Source organism: Lolium perenne, chromosome 6 (assembly GCF_019359855.2).
Source record: "Lolium perenne isolate Kyuss_39 chromosome 6, Kyuss_2.0, whole genome shotgun sequence".
Lineage (NCBI taxonomy): Eukaryota > Viridiplantae > Streptophyta > Magnoliopsida > Poales > Poaceae > Lolium > Lolium perenne.
Window position 1 is genome coordinate 199,612,761 of NC_067249.2, and position 20,503 is coordinate 199,633,263.

The 20,503-nt window shown below is 48.0% G+C and overlaps 2 protein-coding genes across 2 annotated transcripts; one reads left to right on the plus strand and one right to left on the minus strand.

The window, feature by feature from the left end:
• The first annotated feature begins 706 nt into the window (after positions 1-706).
• LOC127306431 (UDP-glycosyltransferase 92A1) lies at positions 707-2,618 on the plus strand. Its single transcript, XM_051337066.2, has one exon. The coding sequence runs from the start codon at positions 814-816 to the stop codon at positions 2,242-2,244; it is 1,431 nt and encodes a 476-aa protein (XP_051193026.1). The 5' UTR covers positions 707-813; the 3' UTR covers positions 2,245-2,618.
• Positions 2,619-13,784: 11,166 nt separating this feature from the next.
• Positions 13,785-19,169, minus strand: LOC127306429 (pyrophosphate--fructose 6-phosphate 1-phosphotransferase subunit alpha). Its single transcript, XM_051337064.2, has 18 exons — positions 18,982-19,169; positions 18,235-18,407; positions 17,972-18,084; positions 17,306-17,494; positions 17,152-17,219; positions 16,951-17,034; positions 16,715-16,768; positions 16,064-16,144; positions 15,878-15,971; positions 15,714-15,787; positions 15,483-15,593; positions 15,354-15,398; positions 15,195-15,251; positions 14,980-15,084; positions 14,781-14,897; positions 14,556-14,659; positions 14,230-14,395; positions 13,785-14,142 (listed from the first exon to the last, which is right to left on the minus strand). Exons 1-18 carry the CDS (start codon positions 19,069-19,071, stop codon positions 14,017-14,019), a joined length of 1,851 nt encoding a protein of 616 aa, XP_051193024.1. The 5' UTR covers positions 19,072-19,169; the 3' UTR covers positions 13,785-14,016.
• Between the last annotated feature and the right edge of the window lie 1,334 nt (positions 19,170-20,503).

The following is a 20,503-nucleotide window of genomic DNA, read 5'->3' on the forward strand; positions in this document are numbered from 1 at the left end:
TAATACAACTCTAGCTTTCCTTAGTATGAACTTGGGATTCATATTCCTCGAGTCATGGGCCTTCAGCAAACCCCGGGTACCATCTTTGGTAGGCCCATTGGGGATGCCTATATCACCGCCCCTTCCATTGGTGGAGAGAGCGGCGGCCGAAACGATTGTTTGCCGCGCCGTCGTTCGCCATTGTTGTGGCCGCCGCGGGTTCATGCGAGATCGGGAAAGATTTGGGGAAGGTGAGCGAGGAGGTGAATGTGGAGCAGACGCGGTAGATCGGCGATAAATAGAGGTAGCTGCGCGTGATACCGAGGCGACGGCATTAACTCGCCGCGTGGAAGCTACGCGGCCGGCGAATGCTGACCGGCAGGCTTTTACAGCGCACGGAAGACGATGCGATGAGGACGATGATCGGTGTCTCTCGCCGACAATTTGGGGTCACCAGACGCGCGGGAAGTTTCCTCGATGTTTCGCGCGCTTTCGTTTCGTCCGGAGTCCCCGAGCGCTCCATGGGGGGCGGGGATGGCGTGGGCTCGCCGGATGAATTTAGGCCCTAATCCGGACGAAATCGAGGAACCGGGGGCGCGACTTGACCGAATAACGTCGTCCGGATTGGAAAAACGTCGCTCGAGTGCCTAGTCGGGAAGACGAGTGGGGACGCTCTTAGTCCTACCATTCCCAATAAGGTAGACATGAGCGCACCAATACCAAGCACGTGGTGCCCAATCCAAAAGTTCCAACAACGCCAGCAAAATTAGTGCTCATGCGCATCAGCAGAGAAGACTAAAGCACCACCACTCGGAAGCAAGCGTACCCGCAACCATGGCCATGGCCAGCAACAAGCACGTCGTGCTGTTCCCCTTCCCCGGCCAGGGCCACCTCGTCAGCTTCCTAGAAGCGGCCCGCCTCCTCCGCCGCGTCCTCCCCGGCGACGTCTCCATCACCCTCGTCTCAACCCCGCGCAACGTCGCCGCCCTCCGCGCTTCCACCTCCACGTCGTCCCCATCGTTGGACATCAGCTTCCACGCGCTGCCGTTCGTCCCGGCCGACCACGGGCTTCCCGCCGACTGCGAGTCCACCAGCTCCCTCCCGCCCCCGGCGTACCTCACGCTCTTCGAGGCCTTCGAGTCCCTCGAGCCCGCCTTCGACGCCTACATCTCCCGCCTTGTCGCCGACAACGAGTCCGTCTGCGTCATCGCCGACGTGTTCGTCGCGTGGACGGTGGGCGTCGCGCGCCGCCGCGGATGTGCGAACGCCATCTTCGTGTCGTGCGGCGCGTTCGGCACGGCCATCCTGCACGCCCTGTGGAAGAACATGCCGGCGCTGCCTTTCGGCGACGGCGGCCTGCTCCGGCTGCCCGAGCACCCGGAGGTGGAGCTCCACCGGTCTCAGATGTCGGTAGTGTTCCTCTCCAGCCCATCTCCCCGCATGGACCGGGTGATTGCGTTCCACCACCGGCAGATACAGCACGGCTACCTGACGGACGCGGTGCTGATGAACACGGTGCAGGAGCTGGAGCCCACCGGGTTGGACATGGTGCGCCGCACTCTCGGCAAGAAGGTTCCGGTCTGCTCCATCGGCCCTCTCGTCCGCGATGGTTCGGCGCATACAGCGACCGACGACGGCGCCGTCATCCGCTGGCTAGACTCGCAGCCACCGTCGTCCGTTCTGTACATATCGTTCGGGTCGCAGAACTCGATACGCCGGAAGCAGATGATGGAGCTAACCACGGCACTGGAGTCGACCGGACGGCCTTTCATCTGGGCCTTCCGGCCGCCGGTGGGGATCGACGTCGATGTGAACGGTGGCGAAGAATGGCTGCCGGAAGCGTTTGAGGCGCGGGCGCGTGCTGCCAACCGCGGCCTACTTGTCCACGGATGGGCGCCGCAGGTGAGCATCCTCGCGCACGGCTCCACGGGGGCGTTCCTTAGCCACTGCGGGTGGAACTCGGTGCTGGAGAGCCTGACGCACGGCGTGCCCATCGTCGGCTGGCCGCTCTCGGCGGAGCAGTTCTACAACGTCAAGACGCTGGCGGAGGAGTGGGGCGTGTGCGTGGAGGTGGCGCGGGGGAACCTCGAGAGCTCGGCCGTGGAGAGCTGCAAGCTGGCAGAGGGGATCGAGACGGTGATGGGGGCGGAGATGCGGCGGCGGGTGGCGGAGGTCCAGAAGGTGATGAAGAGGGCATGGGCGGAGGACGGCGGGTCGTCCAGGGCGGCGCTGCAAGAGTTCTTGGCAGCCATGCGCTTGCACTGAGCGCTTGATTCTATTTTCTTGCGTCCTCTAGTTGCTGGGAATTATTTTCTCATTATTTTTTACAGTTTTTATGGAATCTTTTAATCTTTTATTTTTTTGCGAAACGGGAATCTGTTAATCTTGCGATGCATGCCAACATAGCGGTGAACTGGTGACTGTGACACGACCTTTCTGCGTACTTATTAGGACCAGTGACGTCGAAATGGTCCCGTACGGGCGTTTTCTGCGAACACTTTATGTGCACCCACCACCCAGTGGACTCACCCGACAATTACCTTTTGCCAGATCTCGTTTTGTATCTTGTTTGATGGAACGAAATAAAACATTGATGGCAAATTGGCAGTCCTAATATTAGCCCGACAACATTTTTTTTTCTCATTCCTTGTACATACCAGATATAGATGGAAACAGTGGTCGAAGTTATAATTCAAAGACCATAGAAGTAAATCAGTTTTAGGATTTATTTAAGGAAAACGCTGCCTTCCCCCCGGGGGATCGCATGATTTTTCCTCCACCTCATACGCGTGACGCGTGTCCACGCAGTTACAGTGCCGGGTCAACCTTATCTCCTTCCCGAACCCTCTTCTCCACACACGTCTTCTTCTTTCTCTAGTTTTCTCGCCATTTGCAGTGCATCTCGCACCAGGAACCAGCACGTACGGCCACACGCCACCATTGTCCCTCGTCCTTTATCCCGTGCAAGCGCGCCATGGCTTCTCCTCCAGCCATCACCTCCGTGAGGGCGCCGCCCCACCTCCGGCCTCCTCCTCTGCGAGCGCCTCGTCCCAAAATCCTTCCCTCTTCGCGTCGCCGACCGTTGTTGTAAGTCGCGTGTGCCACCGGCCGTTGCTGCATGTCGTGACACCCTGCGAGTCGCCGCTCCCCCGGCCACATCTCGTGAAGACGGTGGGCACCATGGACGAGACGTGGGAGGTTGTAAGAAGTGGTTGCTGCCATCGGCGGCCGGCCTTGCTGCCAGCGGGGGAGATGGTTGCTACCAGCGGCGGTCGGCCTTGCTGCAAGGTTGTTGCCGAAGTTGCTACCGGTGGTGGAGGCGGTTGCTACCAACGGTGGCCGACACTGCTACAAAGGGAGCTCGGGCTTGCTACAAGGGGTTGGCGGTGTTGCTACCAGCGGTAGAGGCTGTCGCTACCGGCGAGCGGAGGCGGTTGCTGCCGGCAGTGGCCAGCGTCGCTACAAAAGGGTACTGGTCTTGCTAGAAAGGGCGGCGGACTTGCTGCAACATGGACTGGGGTTGCTACCAGTGGCCGAGGCAGTCGCTGCCGGCGAGCGGAGACGGTTGCTGCCAGCGGCGGCCAACGTCGCTACAAAAGGCTACCGGCCTTGCTATGAAGGGCGGGCGGACTTGCTGCAAGGGGGCTAGCGGCATTGCTGTCAAAGGTTCGATGCGGATGCTGCGAGCGGTCGTCGACTGTAGCTACCAAGGCTCCTTGTGGTTGCTGGGAGAGGCGAGCGGCGATGCAGCGCCATGGATGGAGATGCTACGACGATTTTGCTGCCGACGTCAGTAGCGATGGTACCAGCGGCAGAAGGATGTGCTACTAGCCCTTGCCGGAGATGCTACGAGCAGCGGCGGCGACGGCACTGCAAGCGGCGACGGTCATGGCACTGCAAGCGGCGGCAGTCTCGCAAGACTTCCGTCCTTTTTTCCTTAGTTGCAGCATCGAGTGCTCGATGGGCTTGCGGAGACGACGACCAATTCATTTTCTCTGCGGGGCATGTGGATGGTGGGGTGGGGTCCACCCACGTGGTGGAGCTGGAGGAAGTATTCCATGTGCAGCATGTTCTGTATCGGACGGATACGGTTGCTGCGTTGACTCAATCGGACGGCTCGTGACCCGGGGGATCCCGGGATTTGATCGCCCGGGGGACGCCCAGCACGTCCCTTTATTTAAGCACACACGATGTGTGATTTTGGATAACACAATCTTATTATAGTAGCAAGCAAATTTATGAATGTTTAACATCACACAATATAAGAACAATCCAAATTATAGTAATAGTCTAAATCCAAATAATTAAACAAATAACGAACGGTTTGGAATCAAAGAGTAATTCAAACCGCACATGAATACAAAGGATGCCATATAAATAAATTTGGAGACTATCTCCCATATAGCAGCCACTGAATCGGGTGGCTACTTCGAGGGCGTGCCCGAATCGGGGCACACGGTGGAGCTCCACGCTAGATCCATGGCGGTAAGCCGGTAACAAGTTCGGCCACATCCAGGCAAAAGGGGGGCCAAGGAACTACGAGCTCCCAACTCCTAGAGGTGGCGGAGGCAGGAATAAATTTGAGGTGTGGCGGAGTCGATAAATAAGTAGCTAAATATTATTTTCGTTCAACATATATACAACATAATTTCGTAATGATAAAATAATGTATTGCATTGAAAATACCCCACTACGTAGAAACTACACGAATAACTGATCTATAATTATAACTTGTTGAACAAACAAATGATCTGCATAAACCAAGAAACAATAGATAAAAAATAATTAATTACTGGATGTGTTATATTAGGGACAAACAAGTGTTAGACTGAAGATAAAGTCCGCAAGATCAAATCCTTTGCACTAGAGGTTTATTCAGGCGACAACGAGATTGGTTTCAGAATTGAAAGTGCGTCCAGGATCAAATACCTTATGTACTTGGTTTTCTTCTTGGGTACCGTATTCTTACTCGCCCAGTGGCCCTCGCGGCCTCGTCTGGTCGGCCGGCGGCCGCGGCTTTGGTTGGTGCTGTGCGCTAGCGTCCTGCAGGCGTGCCGCCTCCGCTCCTCACCTCACGATCGCGATCGGAATTCACCTTACGGACAATTTTATACGGAATTCACCTTACGGACATACGTGGAGGCCACGGGAGGGATTGATGCCCTAGAATCATGGGAGGTGGGAGGGATTCAGCCAATCACACAAGGAGGAGGCAATCCGTAAGGTTGGTCCGTGAGATTTATTCCGTAGGTGTAGGATTTCTGGTTTCTGAGTCAGCAGCAGGATCGTGTTCGTGTGTCAATCAGTGTGCGTGTATTCCTGCTTTACCGATCAGGATTCAGGCCCAATAGTCACCGGGCCCAACACGGGGTGAATCACTTACCGATTCAATCGTTTGTCCTGAAACGCACCACCGCAGCGATGCCATCGATGGCAGATTGGAAGCAGAAGGAAATGGCAAACCTGAAGCACATATGCACATATATAGCTAGTATTGGAGCTAAAATTTAGGTATGGCGGCCGCCAAATCTTGCCATATAGCTGGCTCCGCCCCTAAGGTGCGGGATATGCGTGGGGGACAACAGATAACCTTTCTTTCGACGCATAGTTGCATGCGGCAGCCCAAATTAACTGAAAGAGGGGTGGGCGAAAGAGCGCGGGCAGAAATTTTAGTGCGCCAAGGGTTTTTGAGCATATAAGGAGTAGTGGGGTACCGACGGATGCCTTGTGGAAACAGGGGATATACTGTGTTGGGAGGAATTTTTGTTGGGCGCCTAGTTTTAGCAAATACAAGGGATCCTCTCGGGGTCATTTTTCTCCATGAAAACCTCAAAAACGGATATTATAAGGGTCGGGGCCAGCTATAAAAATGACCTGTTAGAGATGCTCTAAAACATATTTATTTTTATGAACCGAAATAAGTACTAGATCTGTAGAACATAATTCCGTTATGTGCCATCTTAGCTTAGTCGTAGGCAAACTATCTAGGGGAAGAAAGCAATGGCGGAGCTAGACGAAAATTCATGAGGATTGCTCCTTTTGTATGAGTGAAGACAGGCAAGCTACAGGGATCACGTACCTTGTGTCCTCTAATCTCAAGTAATTTGTGTCCTAATCTAACCAAATCTCACCCATTAATTGAGCAATACAGTCTTCCGCAAGGTGGATTGGAAACTTTTTTGTAAATTTATTACTTTTAGAGATCTGTATACCATTGTTGATTGTTATTAATAAACTGTTTTTTTTTCATTAAAAATTAAGCAATACAGTCTAGGCCTTGGAGGGGGAGGGCAGCAGCCCCCTGCAAGGTTCAAGGATTATCGTAGTATCTGGATGTCATGAAGGCAAGTGACAACTAGGAGTAACAAACAACAATTGTTTTCTGATTGTTGTTTGTTTTTCGAGATAGTTTGCTGTCGAGTAAAGTCTAAAAAAAAACCTTCAAGTTGTAGACGGTGTTGAAATCAAATCCCAAACTCCTAATCCTGAAAATAGGCACCCTAAACACACCGATCCCGGTCAATCTAAACCCTATACCCGTTTGGTACACCAGGAAGAAAAGCAGTCCCGACAGGAATCATTCAGACCTTTGACGCATCTGGCCCATATGTCAGATCGATTCATCATCTTCCATCCATGTTCTATTCAATCCCCAAATTACTAGGACTGCACCGGTAGTGTCTGCCGCATGAACCTCATTCCCTGATGACCCCGACGCTCCATCCGCTAGCGATTTGCCTCCTCCACTCGCCGCGGAGCAGCAGAAACTCCTGTCGTCGGCATCCCGTATGGATGCGGCACAGTACAGGACCTCGCCAGAAGCGGCGACCCTGCAGACGAGACCCGCGCGGAGGACCAGGCGAGCTCGTACGGGGAGGCGTTTAAGATCGGGAGCAGCGCCGTGGTGGCCAGCGGGACGACTGCCAGGAACGGGATCAAGCCGCACAGCCTCGTTGCACCTCGAGCCCTCCTATCGTCTATCTGTCAGAGAAGGTCTGGTCGAACGCGCAGGGCAGGTAGAGCAACACTAGACGGTGAGGAGTGTGGAGAAGTTCCCGCGGACGCATTTGCAGCGACGGCGGCGGTGAGGAACTACAGGTGTGAGAGCACCACACGGTCCAAGAGCTCCGCCCAGGGGCGGTCGCCTGAGTGGGAGTGCTTCACAGAGTAGAGGAGGATGGAGAGATAGGCGCGCGAATTGGCGGAAGACCCGCGATGGAGGAGACGTCCGCGTCGGGGAGGACACTGGTGATTGCGTCAGGGAGGACACTGCTGATTGTGTCTATGTTAATTTCAGCCATTACATGACATTTTTAGCCATTATGTTGAATTTTAGCCATTTCATGTCAATTTTAGCGATTATGTTCAATTTTAGCCATTCCATGTCAATTCTAGTTCTTCCATGTCTTACATGTCAATTTTAACCATTCCATGCCACTTATGCATCTATGAATTTGTAGGAGGACAAGGAGATGGAGGACAAAGAGGTGGAGAAGGACAAGGAAGTGGCCACGGAAATGGCGAAGATTGATGTTCGTTGTATGAACTTTGTTGTGCTATTTGGACCATTCTATGTATGAACTTTGTTGTTGGACTATTGTATGGATTTTGTTGGACTATTATGTATGAACTTTGTTGTTGATGATGTGCAAATGTTCTATATATTGTGCTATATATGTATCTGGATATATATTTGTATTTGTGAATTGCATATGCAGGGATTAATGGAGAAACAGAAAAAATCTGGAATTTTTTCAGCACCTTTGCCGTGCAGATGCATGATAACCCACAAGTATAGGGGATCGCGTGTAGCCTTTTCGATAAGTAAGAGTGTCGAACCCAACGAGGAGCTAAAGGTAGGATAAACATTCTCTCAAGTTCTATCAACCACTAATACAACTCTACGCACACTAAGCGTTTGCAATATCTAGGAAATAAAACTAGAGCGATAACGGGTATGAGAGGTGACTTTGCAGAACAATAAAATACACGGAATAAATGTTAGTGATGCAGCAATAAAACAAACTAAACTAACAGTACCATGAGTGTGGAAAGGCGGTGGTAATAGTGGTGGCTTTGTCCAAGATCAATTAGTGAAGATCTTGGGTTCAATGTCTTCGATGCAGCTTTCTATGTAGGAGAGGCTAAATATACATGCTCTCCCTCCGGGATTACAAGTACTATATGATTGGCTTGCTAGCAAACATCTGTAAATACTAACAAGCATTAAGGTTTCCCCAACCATAGCCTTAAGTAAATGGTCCTCTTACTCCCATACATGCAACTATCCGGTTCGCGTCCTTAGGTTTCTGTCACTCCGGCAGAACTTCCCCCTTCTAGTATACAAGTACTACCAACCCTATGGTGCTTGATCCATGCGCGCACAAATATAATGGGCACCAAGGACGGTAACATATCAACATACAACTCTAATGAACCAAAGAGAAACAACCAATCAATCAAAGAACAAATAAACTATGGCAACATGACATAGATCATAGGATTATAACTTATAGCATCAAACACCATGTTTACATAGGGCGGTACAGAGGTTTGTGAGAGGATGGACCACTGAATACAGTGAGGAGTTGGTGATGGAGATGGCGGTGAAGATGTTGGAGGGCTCAGCGAGGAGTGTCGGGAGGCGGAGGCGTGGGCGGCGCCGGCGGCGCCGCGGGGGACTCCTTCCCCGCCGCCAGCATCATGGGGGAGCGCCGCCCCTTAGCCTTCTTCTTCCTTGAGTTGGTGTTGGTGTAGATGAGTGTTTCCCCCTCCTTGGCTGCTGTCAAGGAGGAGGATTTTCGTGACAATGCTTGGGACCTCCAAAAATAGGGTTTCCCATCAATATATAGTGTTAGAGATGCAATCTAGGCCATGGGATGGATGCCCCTTTGATCCAAGGGCTCTTGGGAACCTCTAGAACCTTCCTAGGACTCCCCTCTGTCCTTCATGAGCCTCACAACTCGTGGCTCGGCCGAAATATCCAGGTATGGAAAGAGTTTATGTCAAATACGTCACCAACTTTCGGAGTCCGGAGACTGCACGAACCTCTGCAGTAATTCTGATTTTCCGGATGCATCCGTTGTCCGTTCTGGACGAATAAGATGTCCAAATTGTTCGGTTTGAAATTCTCTACAACTTTGTGGTTTACGACTTTTTCATTGGACGTCGTTTTGATGGAGTTTCGAAGCGATCTTTGAAAAGTGTTCAGCAGGGACAGATTCCGGGAAATTCCAGATTTCACCATAATGAGCTATTTCCTTCCATATTTGCCTATTTCCTGCACAACAAAGTTGAAACCAAGAACTTGTGCACTTTTGCAACTATTAATAGGTTAGTCCCTTAAACATATAGTAATTTGTGTAAAACAAGCATGGAACATCAAAAATTATAGATACGCTTGCGACGTATCAATGCACACGGCAAAGACACATGCACACGGCAAAGGCCATCTTTGTCGTGCACATACACACGGCAAAGGTTGCCCTGCTGTGCACTGCGCTGTTGTGGCTGTGATGTTGTAGAATCTTTGTCGTGCGGGGTGCGGGGTGGAGGGGAAGCGCACGACAAAGAAAAGGCTTTGCCATGCGGGTTGGAGGTGAAGCGCATGGCAAAGACTACCGCACGGCAAAGAGTCAAGGCGCACGGCAAAGAAGGTCATACGACAACGCAGGCCCAGCGCACGGCAAAGCCTTTGCCGTGCGATTTTCGCGCGACGCACGGCAAAGATGGCTTTGCCGGGCGGGTCATTGCCGAGCAATCTTTGTCGTGCAGGGCCGCACGGCAAAGACTTTGCCGAGTCGATTTGCCCCTTTGCCGTGTGATTTTGGTGCACGGCAAAGTCCACTTCTGCCATAGTGTGGATTGAAAAGGAGGGGAGAAACTGCAGCCATGGTGATTTTTTTTTTTTTTTTGCCCGGAGAGATTTGGGAAAGATGGATATGACATGTGGGCCGTCGTGTCAGCGAGGTAGAGGTTAATCTTGATCGGGATCATTGTGCCAAACTGGTCTAGACTGGTTCAGGGTATAAATTAACCGGGATTTGTAAGTCTAGCGTGCTGATTCCCAGGATTAGAAGTCTGAGGTTCGATTTAGACAACATTTATGACTTTAAGGTTTTTCTCAAACTTTACTCTTTGCTGTCCTGCCATCATGGTCAAATATGGTTACGAACAAAAAAAGACTCGTAAGAAAATGCATTATCGCTTCTCATTCTTGGCATTATTTGTACCGGCCATGGCCAAGAAACTCGATTACCTCATGAACCTACAAGAGGCTACCCGTCTCACCATGCTACCTCTAATCTTCTTGCAGTACCATGTGGCCAACTTTTGGCGCAATCCGACTCTCGCTATGGTATGTATTTCTGTAAGGTAGGATTAGTGGGATAATCCCTTAAGTTGGGTGAAATCCCTAACTTCACTCAATCCTCACAAAATTTTATCTCCAATCCACTAGGTAAGGTTAAAGTATATTGGGTGTTAAACAAAATACATTAAAATTTGAGAAAAAGGTGAGGATAAACGAGAATTAAACTCGTTCAATACTCTAATACCTAACATGATTTTATAAACATAATGGTGGATTTGTGTTGAGATCCATGCAAAGTCATTAGGATAACTTCTAGATTTTTTTCCGAAGATAATCATATAAATTTGAAACTTTCCAGGAGTACTTTCGAGTATTTATGCTGCATGAGAAAAAAAATCTACGCACTGTAGTATGAATGTGTTGTTGGCATGCTCCATTTCAAGTTTATACGAAGTGTTTAGGAGCAACAAAAGGAGATATTTTGATGCACATATGTCAACGCAAAAATGGATGGCTAGATAGATATATTCGTGGTGGATTTGGTGGTACAACTACAACTTTCCCTAGTGTGATAAATATTTTACTTGAGACAAATCTGTACATAGGTTTTCAAGTTTTCAATCCGTATATACATACTCATAGTTTCAACCTAGCTTTGCTTTCTAAACAATGTTGGAGACTTCTATCAGATGATCTCCTAAAGGCAAAATATTATCCTACGGGTGATCTCCTAAACTGTGAATTGAAGAAGGGCAGCTCATTCACCTGGCAAAGTATTTGGGCTGGCATTCAGACATTCAAAAGAGGGCATATTTGAAGAGTTGGCAATGGTGAAAATATAAATATCTGGGAGGATTGTTAGATACCCTCTAGCAAATAACAAGAAAATTATGACCCGGGGAGGAAATATTGTATACACTAGAGTGTGAGAACTTATTGACTCAGAAACAAGGACTTGGGATGAGGAGATAACCAGAGAAATTTTTTGGGCTCCTGATGCGGAAAGGATCTTGCGGATACCTCTATCCGTGGGTATGATGGAGGATTTTATCTCATGGCATAATAATAAAAGTGGGGTCTTTTCGGTGAAATCTTCATATTACTTGGAATGGGACCATCAACACGGGCGAAAACTACGTCGAACTAGACCTTTCGACTCATCCGCAGTCAGTCCGGTCTAGAGAGCTTTATGCTCTACTAAGGTTCCGGCTAAAATAAAAATCCATTGCTGGAGGACTTTGTTGGGAGCGATCCCTTGCTATGGCGCTCTGGCCAACGGGCATATTCCCATTTCGAGCCAATGCCCGATGTGCTATGTCCATTGTGAGAGTGTGGCACACACTTTATTCAATTGTGCTCGGGCCATGGAGGTTTGGGATGGATTGGGTATGTCGCAGGTTTTGGAAAATGCCCGCAACGCTAAAGTGAATGGTTATACAATTCTCGAGTCACTCCTTCTGGATACGACGGCGGCGGCAATCTCCCCTGGGTACGCCGATGTGATCTAGCGGCAGTGGCAACATGGTACATCTGGTGGGGGAGAAGAAGAGCGACCCATGGCGAGACACTACAAAATCCTACCCGATCAGCTCTCTCAATCCTCACCTTGACTATGAACTTCGGGAGAGCAAAGAAGTTGGGGACTCCCCCTATTGATAGACACGGTTGGAAGAAACCGCCGGAGGAACTCTTGAAGTTAAATGTGGACGCTGCTTTTAATGTTGATACAGGGTCGGGAGGCACGGGTGCGATCCTGCGGGATCATACAGGAAGTTGCATAGCAGCGGGACATTGGACACTGCAATATGTAGAAGCTGCATAGCAGATTCGATGATGATTTTGTTACATCCAACTTCGCCAGCTATGTAGAAGTTGGATGTAACAAAATCATCATCGAATCTGACTGCGCCGAGGTGATTACAACTATGCAGAATGGGGGCAATTCGTTGGCAGTAGCAGCAACAATATATGAGGAGGCTACTTTCTTATGTAGGGGTTTTGCCCGTGTTATTTTCTCCCACTGTTCTAGAGAGGCAAATGAGGCAGCTGATAGCTTAGCCAAGCTCATGGAGGTGACCCAAGCTGTTTGGCATGGTGATCCCCTGACGCTATTAGAGCGGTTATTGCAAATGATGTAACGATTATGTAATGAACTGGTAGCAAGTTTTTTACGCACTCTTTTTCTTTACCAGGTTACCTAAGGGATTGGAAGGTTTTTAATGAGGCGGCTTGCTTGCTATATATATAATGAAAGTGTTAATTTCAAAAAGAAAAAATAGTATGTCACTTTTTCGCAAAAGGGAGTCTCGGTTAGCATGGATATTTCATGCCATATACATGTCGTACCGAGGCAAGGGTTTTGCATTTGTCCAATTGTTTTGCTTCTGAATTCTCGACAGGTGCTCGTGTTGCCCGTGTGGTGGGAGGGACGCTAGCGGCGCGTCCGCCGTCGCTGGTTCAACCTCCAGCCCAATCTGCGGGAGGACCCGGCCTACGAGTTGGAGAGCTACAACTTTGTACCTTGGAGTTTGACCTTCGCCACCGTGCTGGTTACCTAGGCGATGTCGCCTACTTCTTGCCTCTTTGACAAGCGACGTCGACTATCGCTGGCCAGCGGCGAGGACGAGGAGGAAGATGGCAAGGGCAACGGTGCTGGCCAGCCCAATCTGCTCATCCACCCGAGCTGACCAAGTAGAGGCCATGCAGCTGGCTAAGGCCTAGAGCGAGCTCGATGAGCTTGACAAGTGGCAGGGCTTTGCCACTTAGCTGCGGGAGTTTGCGGCAATCCCGTGACACCTCCAATCACTCTTGCATGGATTGCAAAAGCAACACGATTAAACCTAAATCTACGCAGCCGCTAACCCTAAGTTACCAAAATCTGGCCCCAGTATACCTCACTCACTGGGGCCTATGAGCGCGGCAGCAGCCTCCTATTCGGGCTTGACGAGCTCGGCATTGATGCGGCGGGAGGCAGCCTCCGTCTGGAACGCTTTGTACACGCGGACCTGGTGGACGGCTCAGAGTGTGTCTTCTTCGCTTCGCCTCCGCCGCCTCCAGCGGCGAGACACGGCTAAGGTTGACGAGGGCCGCCGCCTCGGCTTCGTCGTTGTCGATGAAGTCGACATCCTCGAAGACCTTGGTCGGGGGCGCTTGCTCCTCTTCGGCGCTCAAATCATTGTCAGAGGGAGTAGGGGAGCGACAGCAGCCACACAGGAGGAGGACAGATCGTCCACTTCCGTAGGGCGCGCTTCTTCACGCCCTCAGAGCGGACAAATTTGGCATGCCCCTCCTCCTGAGATTCCGCCGGGACACGGCGACGCGCTCCGGGAGCCAAATCCCCCCCCTCCAGGATACAGGAGGTTGGTTCCGATTCTTCTTTGCTAGCGCTTGACTCCTGTGGAATCCATTAACAACATGTAGTGTCCACTATGTGAACGTGTTCTACCCGAGCTTCCAAAAGAACACTATTAATCAGCAGCAACCGAAGAATGTGTATCAAAATTTAGTTTATTAATAGATCACAACCGGCAGTTTGATCGATTATTCCAGTTCAACCTCGCCAACAACAAACCCTCGGTACACTATCAGAGCCAGGAATGACAAAAACTCTCTGCAAACTAGGAAAAGAACGAACCACGGGATCACAAGATCACTGTTCTCTAATCCCAACCGTCAGATGGAACAAAAGAGGATAGGGAAACATGTAGATCAGAGTAACTCGACTCTCAGAGTGGGGCCTGGCCAGTGGAAGAAGAAGTCATGATAGCCAGAGTATCTGTCACAGAAGACATGGCACTCAGCGCCGCCTTGAGAACATCCTGTGAGCACCCAGGCTTCACTATGCTCTTCACCTGCATCTCATCAAGAGTTAAGACATTAGAAGGCAGAAGCTTGTTTTCAAATGAGGTGTACCGTTCTTATTGATTCATGTAAACTACCTTCTCCAAGTACTCCTGCAATTTCTTGATCCTACCCATGTAGTCTTGATCCTCAACGCACAGTGAAATAGGCTTGGAATCAGAACCCGGTCCTTCGAATTGGAGTGGTCCAGGGTTTCTGTAGATGTCTTCCAACAAGCAGCTGGATGAATTCTGCCTCAACAGCCTGGAAAACAAAAGCCCGTTCTTTACTACAGTAGACTAGCTTATTACAAACAATGGCAAGAGCAGAAATTACGCGGCTCTTTGGTTAACAGAGTTACTGTTCGAATAAATGACGGCATTTCTCTTCAAAAAAGTATATAATCAACAAAATCCATGCTTACTCATATGCTTTTCCTCTCAAGTCAACACTAGCCATATGCACAGCTGGCTTCCCGATTTGTGTGGTTGAAGGGCCACGTGACCATCGCTTCACGGTCATCATGGACTAATAGCAAGAAAACAAATGTGAGTTATGTGTCCCTATACACCCTACTACAACACTAGTAAAAAAATGAACTGATCACATGAACCAAAATGTTCTGTAGTGGTGCAATGAGAAATCTAACCGAAATAGGAGCAGCACCACATCGCCACTTGTTCAGGGGACTCTTAAGATTTGTCACAGTAGCCATGTAACCGTTCAAACCAGCTGCCAAGATGTGGTAAGACACGTGACCCAGAACCTGAAATCAACAGCACAAGGATAAATAGACAGCAAAGCAATTTGCTATGTTAAAATGAGCAAGGCCGCGAGCTGAAACTTACATAGGCATAATCGCAGTCAAACTTCGAAGGCATTGCACCCCTAGCTTGGTAGCCAAAAAAGTGACAGATTGCATTGAACTTCTTTCCTTTGTAGGTGCCTTCCTTCTGCAAAAGTAGAAGAGAAAATTACAAACTCATAGAACCATTGCCTGTCGCATCAAAACTAGCCTTGCAGCTAAACTGCAGCTACAAATAAATCCACAAAAAATGCTTACCAAACGTTTGTTCATTTCGGTTTCAACCAATTGGGCTAGAAGCTTTTCAGTTTCAATCTGCACAGATAACATGTTAAAATCAGCAAAAACAAAAGACAATAGAAAACATATCAGCATTATCCACAAACTACCAAAAGATGATTTCATGTGCTACTGTACCTGAGAAAGTTGAGCTGAATCATCAGATTCAGGGCGGAGAAGCAGCTGCATCAGAAAAAAAATATGTTGAAGCAACAGAGAACTGTTGTTTATTGTGGAACTATGCTAATTAACTGAGATAATACATACCTGCTGCCTAATAAACTGGGGCAAAAACTCAAATAGCGCTGATGCCCAAGGAGAAAGCTGAGAAGAGATATTCTCAATGGAAACACCTTTACCGTGAAGGCCATTAATTTCCTACAGTCAATAGCTATCATCAGTGACGTTGCAAATCAGCACTTTTTTACTTAACAAGCAAGTACTCTGCTTTTGCATTATTTAGGGGGGCACGTTTACAAGCTCACGAGACAAACTTACCTGAAGGAGAGCATATAATTCAGGAATACTCTCCACAAGGCCCTCAGGAATAAGTATGACACCATGGTTCTTGTCTGAAAATTATAATACAAAGCATTGATAAATTGAAATAATCAAGTAACATGAACACCTCACAACACATGGACCAAAAAAGGCAGCCCAACCTTTTTCAGCTCTCGCCTGAACTGCATCACATATTTGCTTTGTGATATCAAAAATTGTGAGTTTTGATGCAGCAACCTCCTCACCAAGGATAACCTGAGCATATTATATGGGTTCAAAATATGTAAGCCAATTTTGCAAATAGGGTTAACAAGCAGGAACAGGTTGAAAAAAGAAAATATACAAACCATATTTGGATGCGATTGAAGAGCACACTCCAATGCCACATGGGAAGCCTTCCGTCCCATCATACGGATGAAATAGTAATACTGCCAAAAAGCATACAGCAAAAAGGTGGAAGAAGTTTAGTTCTGTAATTTGAATTAGTAAACAGAAAAGGTGCTCTTGTAGGGAAATAGAAATACTGAGAAAAAATGAGAATGCTTCATACAGGAAACTAAAGATTACAGGAAGCATAGGGAGAATCCAATGACATAGAATTTCAGCAGTGATCAACTACTATATACTATTGAGCAAATATGTTGGACACTATGCACCTGGAACTACGTTTTCATCTTGGATGTCTAGGCCAAACTTGTGTACACCCTACATGTGGACCTCACATAAGATTGAAGTGAAGAAGTACACAGTGAATAGCCTTGGAGCATATCCTATTCTATTTTTGTTTACTTCCTTTTTTACTGACTCAAGACTCAATAGTATAGATTCAGAACTTCCTTTGTTTCCTTTTCATATGAACACAAGAAAATATTCAATACAAATGATTTATAGATATTTCTTTTTCTGGGTGTTAACCAAACAAATAAAGAAAGCAGGCATAGGTAAAAAGTCAACACAACAATTATGCCAAAATAGAATGCTACTATGTGATATATTACCTTCTCAGCAGATAGAGCATCGGTGCACATATTGCTTATAAGTTGTGAGTTGACCTGTTAGAACAGTATATAAGTTCAGGGAATCATTAGAAATCACGAAATAAATAATTAAATAATACTACAAAAATAGCATGACAAGATGTTGAAATTTGCAAGCTTAGCACAAGAAGTGATTCACAGATGCAACCACAATATACCAGATAATGCACTACGCAATTGAATTCAGTTGTTCCTACCTTGCATATGGTATCAAAACCAACAGTTGTCTCAACAAATTGGTTCTTGAGATCCCCATTCAAAGTTACAGGAACACCTACAACCTGTTCAATAAAAAAATGTCCCGAAGTCACTTACAGGTACCGCAAGGTATATACTTGCACTGACGCAAGGGATCCAGAATTAAGTTGAAGGTTCAGTTGAAAGGATTTCAGTAATACCTTTGTTGCACACTTTGCCTCGGCAAAAGTCTCAGCAAGTTGAGCAGCATCTGTATTTGACGTGACACCTTCAAAGAAACAAACATAGATTTAGGATTGAAACAAACGTACATTGTATTTAAATCTTCATAGGTTAATGTCACATATAGCAAACCTCCAATTATTATCAGAGCATCCAACTTCAAAGCCTGGCAACTAGCCATTGCACCATTGACTTGCTCTGTTGTTCTGATTTGATCCTTGGTCCTACCAAGCATATCATAACCACCTTGGTTTTTGTAGGAAGAAAGAACTTCATCTGTGATCTCCAAAGTTTTCTGTGCAAGAAGACCATCGGATCCTCCTGTATCAACATAAAGACATAGAATGTATATATAAGGGGTATATAAAATATTCCAACGTATCAAATATATAAGTCCGGATATCAACTCTGTCAAGGGCTAAAGGCAGTATGCAAGGACAAGGCCACAGCCTACTAGTGAAATTAAGGGCCCGACTAAAGTTTTGTTTTGTATATGTTGTACAATAAGTGTTTTATATATTTTGAATAACACACTTAAAGCAAATTATCTGAGGAAAACTTTGTATCACATCATGCTGCTACTGGCTTTCCTAAAAGATACTGTTATTGCTAATTAACACGGCGTTCATGACTAACCTTTAGAATGATGCATTGATGCTATGTTAGTTGACCATACAAGTTTGTGCAAACAAAGAAAGCATACTAAAGTACAAACATAATAATTCGAAATAGAACATTTGGTCACTACAAAAAGAATGTTCCTGGAACCTGGAAAGAATCAGTTTGGAATTTACTCACCGAGGAAACCAATAAGTTTGCTATTCGGGTTGTGAGCTTTGATAGCATCATGGAGTCCCCATATGACATTGTGGCCTCCTGGGGACTGCCTTCCACAGAATACAATGCCAACCCTTCATCAAAAACAAAACAATCAGATATTTCTGTGTGTACACAGTGAGAGCAAGGAGAGCTCGAAGAAAATTTCTGCTTATGTTTCTCCTATATCCGAACTCTAGGAAGAATAATAATGCTCTACATCACTTGTTACTTGTCAGCAATACCTGACGGCAGGGTGCTCTGATATGACCTTAGCATCAGCGACATTAGCCGCCTTCCTGAGGAAATGGGCCAGTGGCTGCCCGTACGTGTGCGGGAACGCGTGGCTGATCACATGAGCACCGGCAGGGTCAGCAGCAATCGCCACATCACCATACTCCACCCTCACAGTAGTGCCCTGGTTTACATGGGGTAAAAATCACAGCATGAGCAGAGCTATCCAGAATATCATTCCACAAAACTAGCACGAATTTCTCTGATCCAGGCACCAAGTCAAACATACTCCCAAAGAGGAGGAAAAGTAAACCTGAAAGCGATTGCCTAGTCAAACTGGACGGAAACAGATCGTGGACCCGCGGGAATAAATTGGTAGAGAAGAATCTATCACTTTGCTCCCAGTGCCAGCCTTCCACTATCACACATCAGAGCGTCAGAACAGGAAACTGAATCTCCAGAATCCTCGTGCCCCGCCGCCGCAAGTCGGGCAGGCCGAGCTAGCTACCTACTCTAGGGGTCGCAATTATCACTCCGCGAGCAACCGCAACTTAGATCCAGTTTCGCCACCCCGAGAGCGATGGCCGCGTCAGAGTCATACCACCTACACCTAAACAAACAAATCGGAAGCAGGCGAACCGGAGGCCCAGGCGCCGACGGGGCCGATCCGGCCGGGAAACAATGCGGGATCTGGTGCCCCGCGGCGCAGATCTGGCACGCGCGGGGGTGGAGGAGGAGGTGGCGGTAATGGGGCGTACCTGGAGGCAGGGAGGCAGGTCGGGCTGGTAGAGGGTCCGCTTCTTCTGCACCTCCGAGAGCTCGCGCGGCACGCCGTAGTCGGAATCCATCGCCTCGCCGGCGAAGGGCGGCTGCCTCGTTTGTATCTGCGCCGCGTCGATGCGTTTTTGGTGTTGGTGGTGGCTGGCCGGCTGAGTGGAGAGATCCGGGTGCGATGGCGGAGCTAAATTTTATACCGGAGACGGGACCCCTCGCGCAAGCCAATGTTGCGCATCGCGTGCGTGTGCGTCCGGTCTCGTTTTCGAAATGCCTCCTAGGATCGCAGGAATATTCGCATCTGTACCCCTGGATCGGGGGACCTTGGTAATTTTTTTCTTTTTCGACAGGACCTCAGTAGTTCGTTTTGTGTCCGTACAGTGGTTTTTGTGGGGCACCTGGGTGGTCCATATGACCCATATCCAGCCGTTGGTTCACATGTCCAACGGTCTTGGATGTTCTGGACCGGGTTTTTTTTGTCTTATAACTTTCCAAATAATGTGATTTTTTTTTGCCGAATTCAAATAATGAACTTTTGATGATGGTTAGTTGGAAATATTGTTTTCGACAATGTTGCATGGTAGAATAGAGATCACGCAGGGAGGGTCATGAGGCACTGAGTTAGAGGTCGCAAGGTTGGGGCAAGGGAAGACGCGAGAGGGGGCGATATAAGGCGTTGTTCATGTGAAAGTTGATTGTGGAAGATGAGGCACAAACAAAGGTGGAGTCAAAACCAGGAGGAGGCGATTATACGATGCAAGAAAAGACATGGAGGGGGGTGTTGCTTTTGGTAGGGTTGAGGTCACTTCGATCTGAGTAGCATCAGTATTACAAGAAAATAGAATGTGGCTTCCTCTACAAACCCTAGCCATATTCATATGGTGGTTTTGTCTGATTAGGTGATATATATCCCACTATTGGTTCACTAGTTGGCTGTCTCGATGTCATCGTGAGTTGCTTGGACCCCTTTACTGCACTAGTATCTTGGTCTTAACTTTTTGAATGATGCGATATTGGTGAAGATTAGTTGGAAAGATTATTTTCGACAACTCATCATGCCTAGTGTTGATATCATGTGGAGAGGGCCATAAGGAGGCAGGGCGCTTTGCAGGTCCAAGGTTATCTTGACCATGTAAGGGTGGCAATCCAAAGAAGTATGAAATAGTGTCACTTTATTAATATGCACTAATAATATTATGAAGATTTTGGTTGAGCTAGGGTCATGGGCGGGCACAGGTTGTTGATAATGGGTATTCAAAGTCAGCAAAAAATCCAATGAGAAAACGTGAAGGTTCACAATTTTTGTTTAACAACGAAGTACATGACACAAAGATTGATAATTGTTCGAACTAAAACAAATTTGGCTCGGCTGGCTTTTGTGGCTGAGTGTAGCTTGCTTCCGGTCATGAACTGAATCGAGAGCCGCCTCGTCCTTGCTCTGTCGTTGGAGCTAGACTATTGGAGCCTCACATGGAGATTATGGGGGCTAATAGTGCTGCTGTTCGG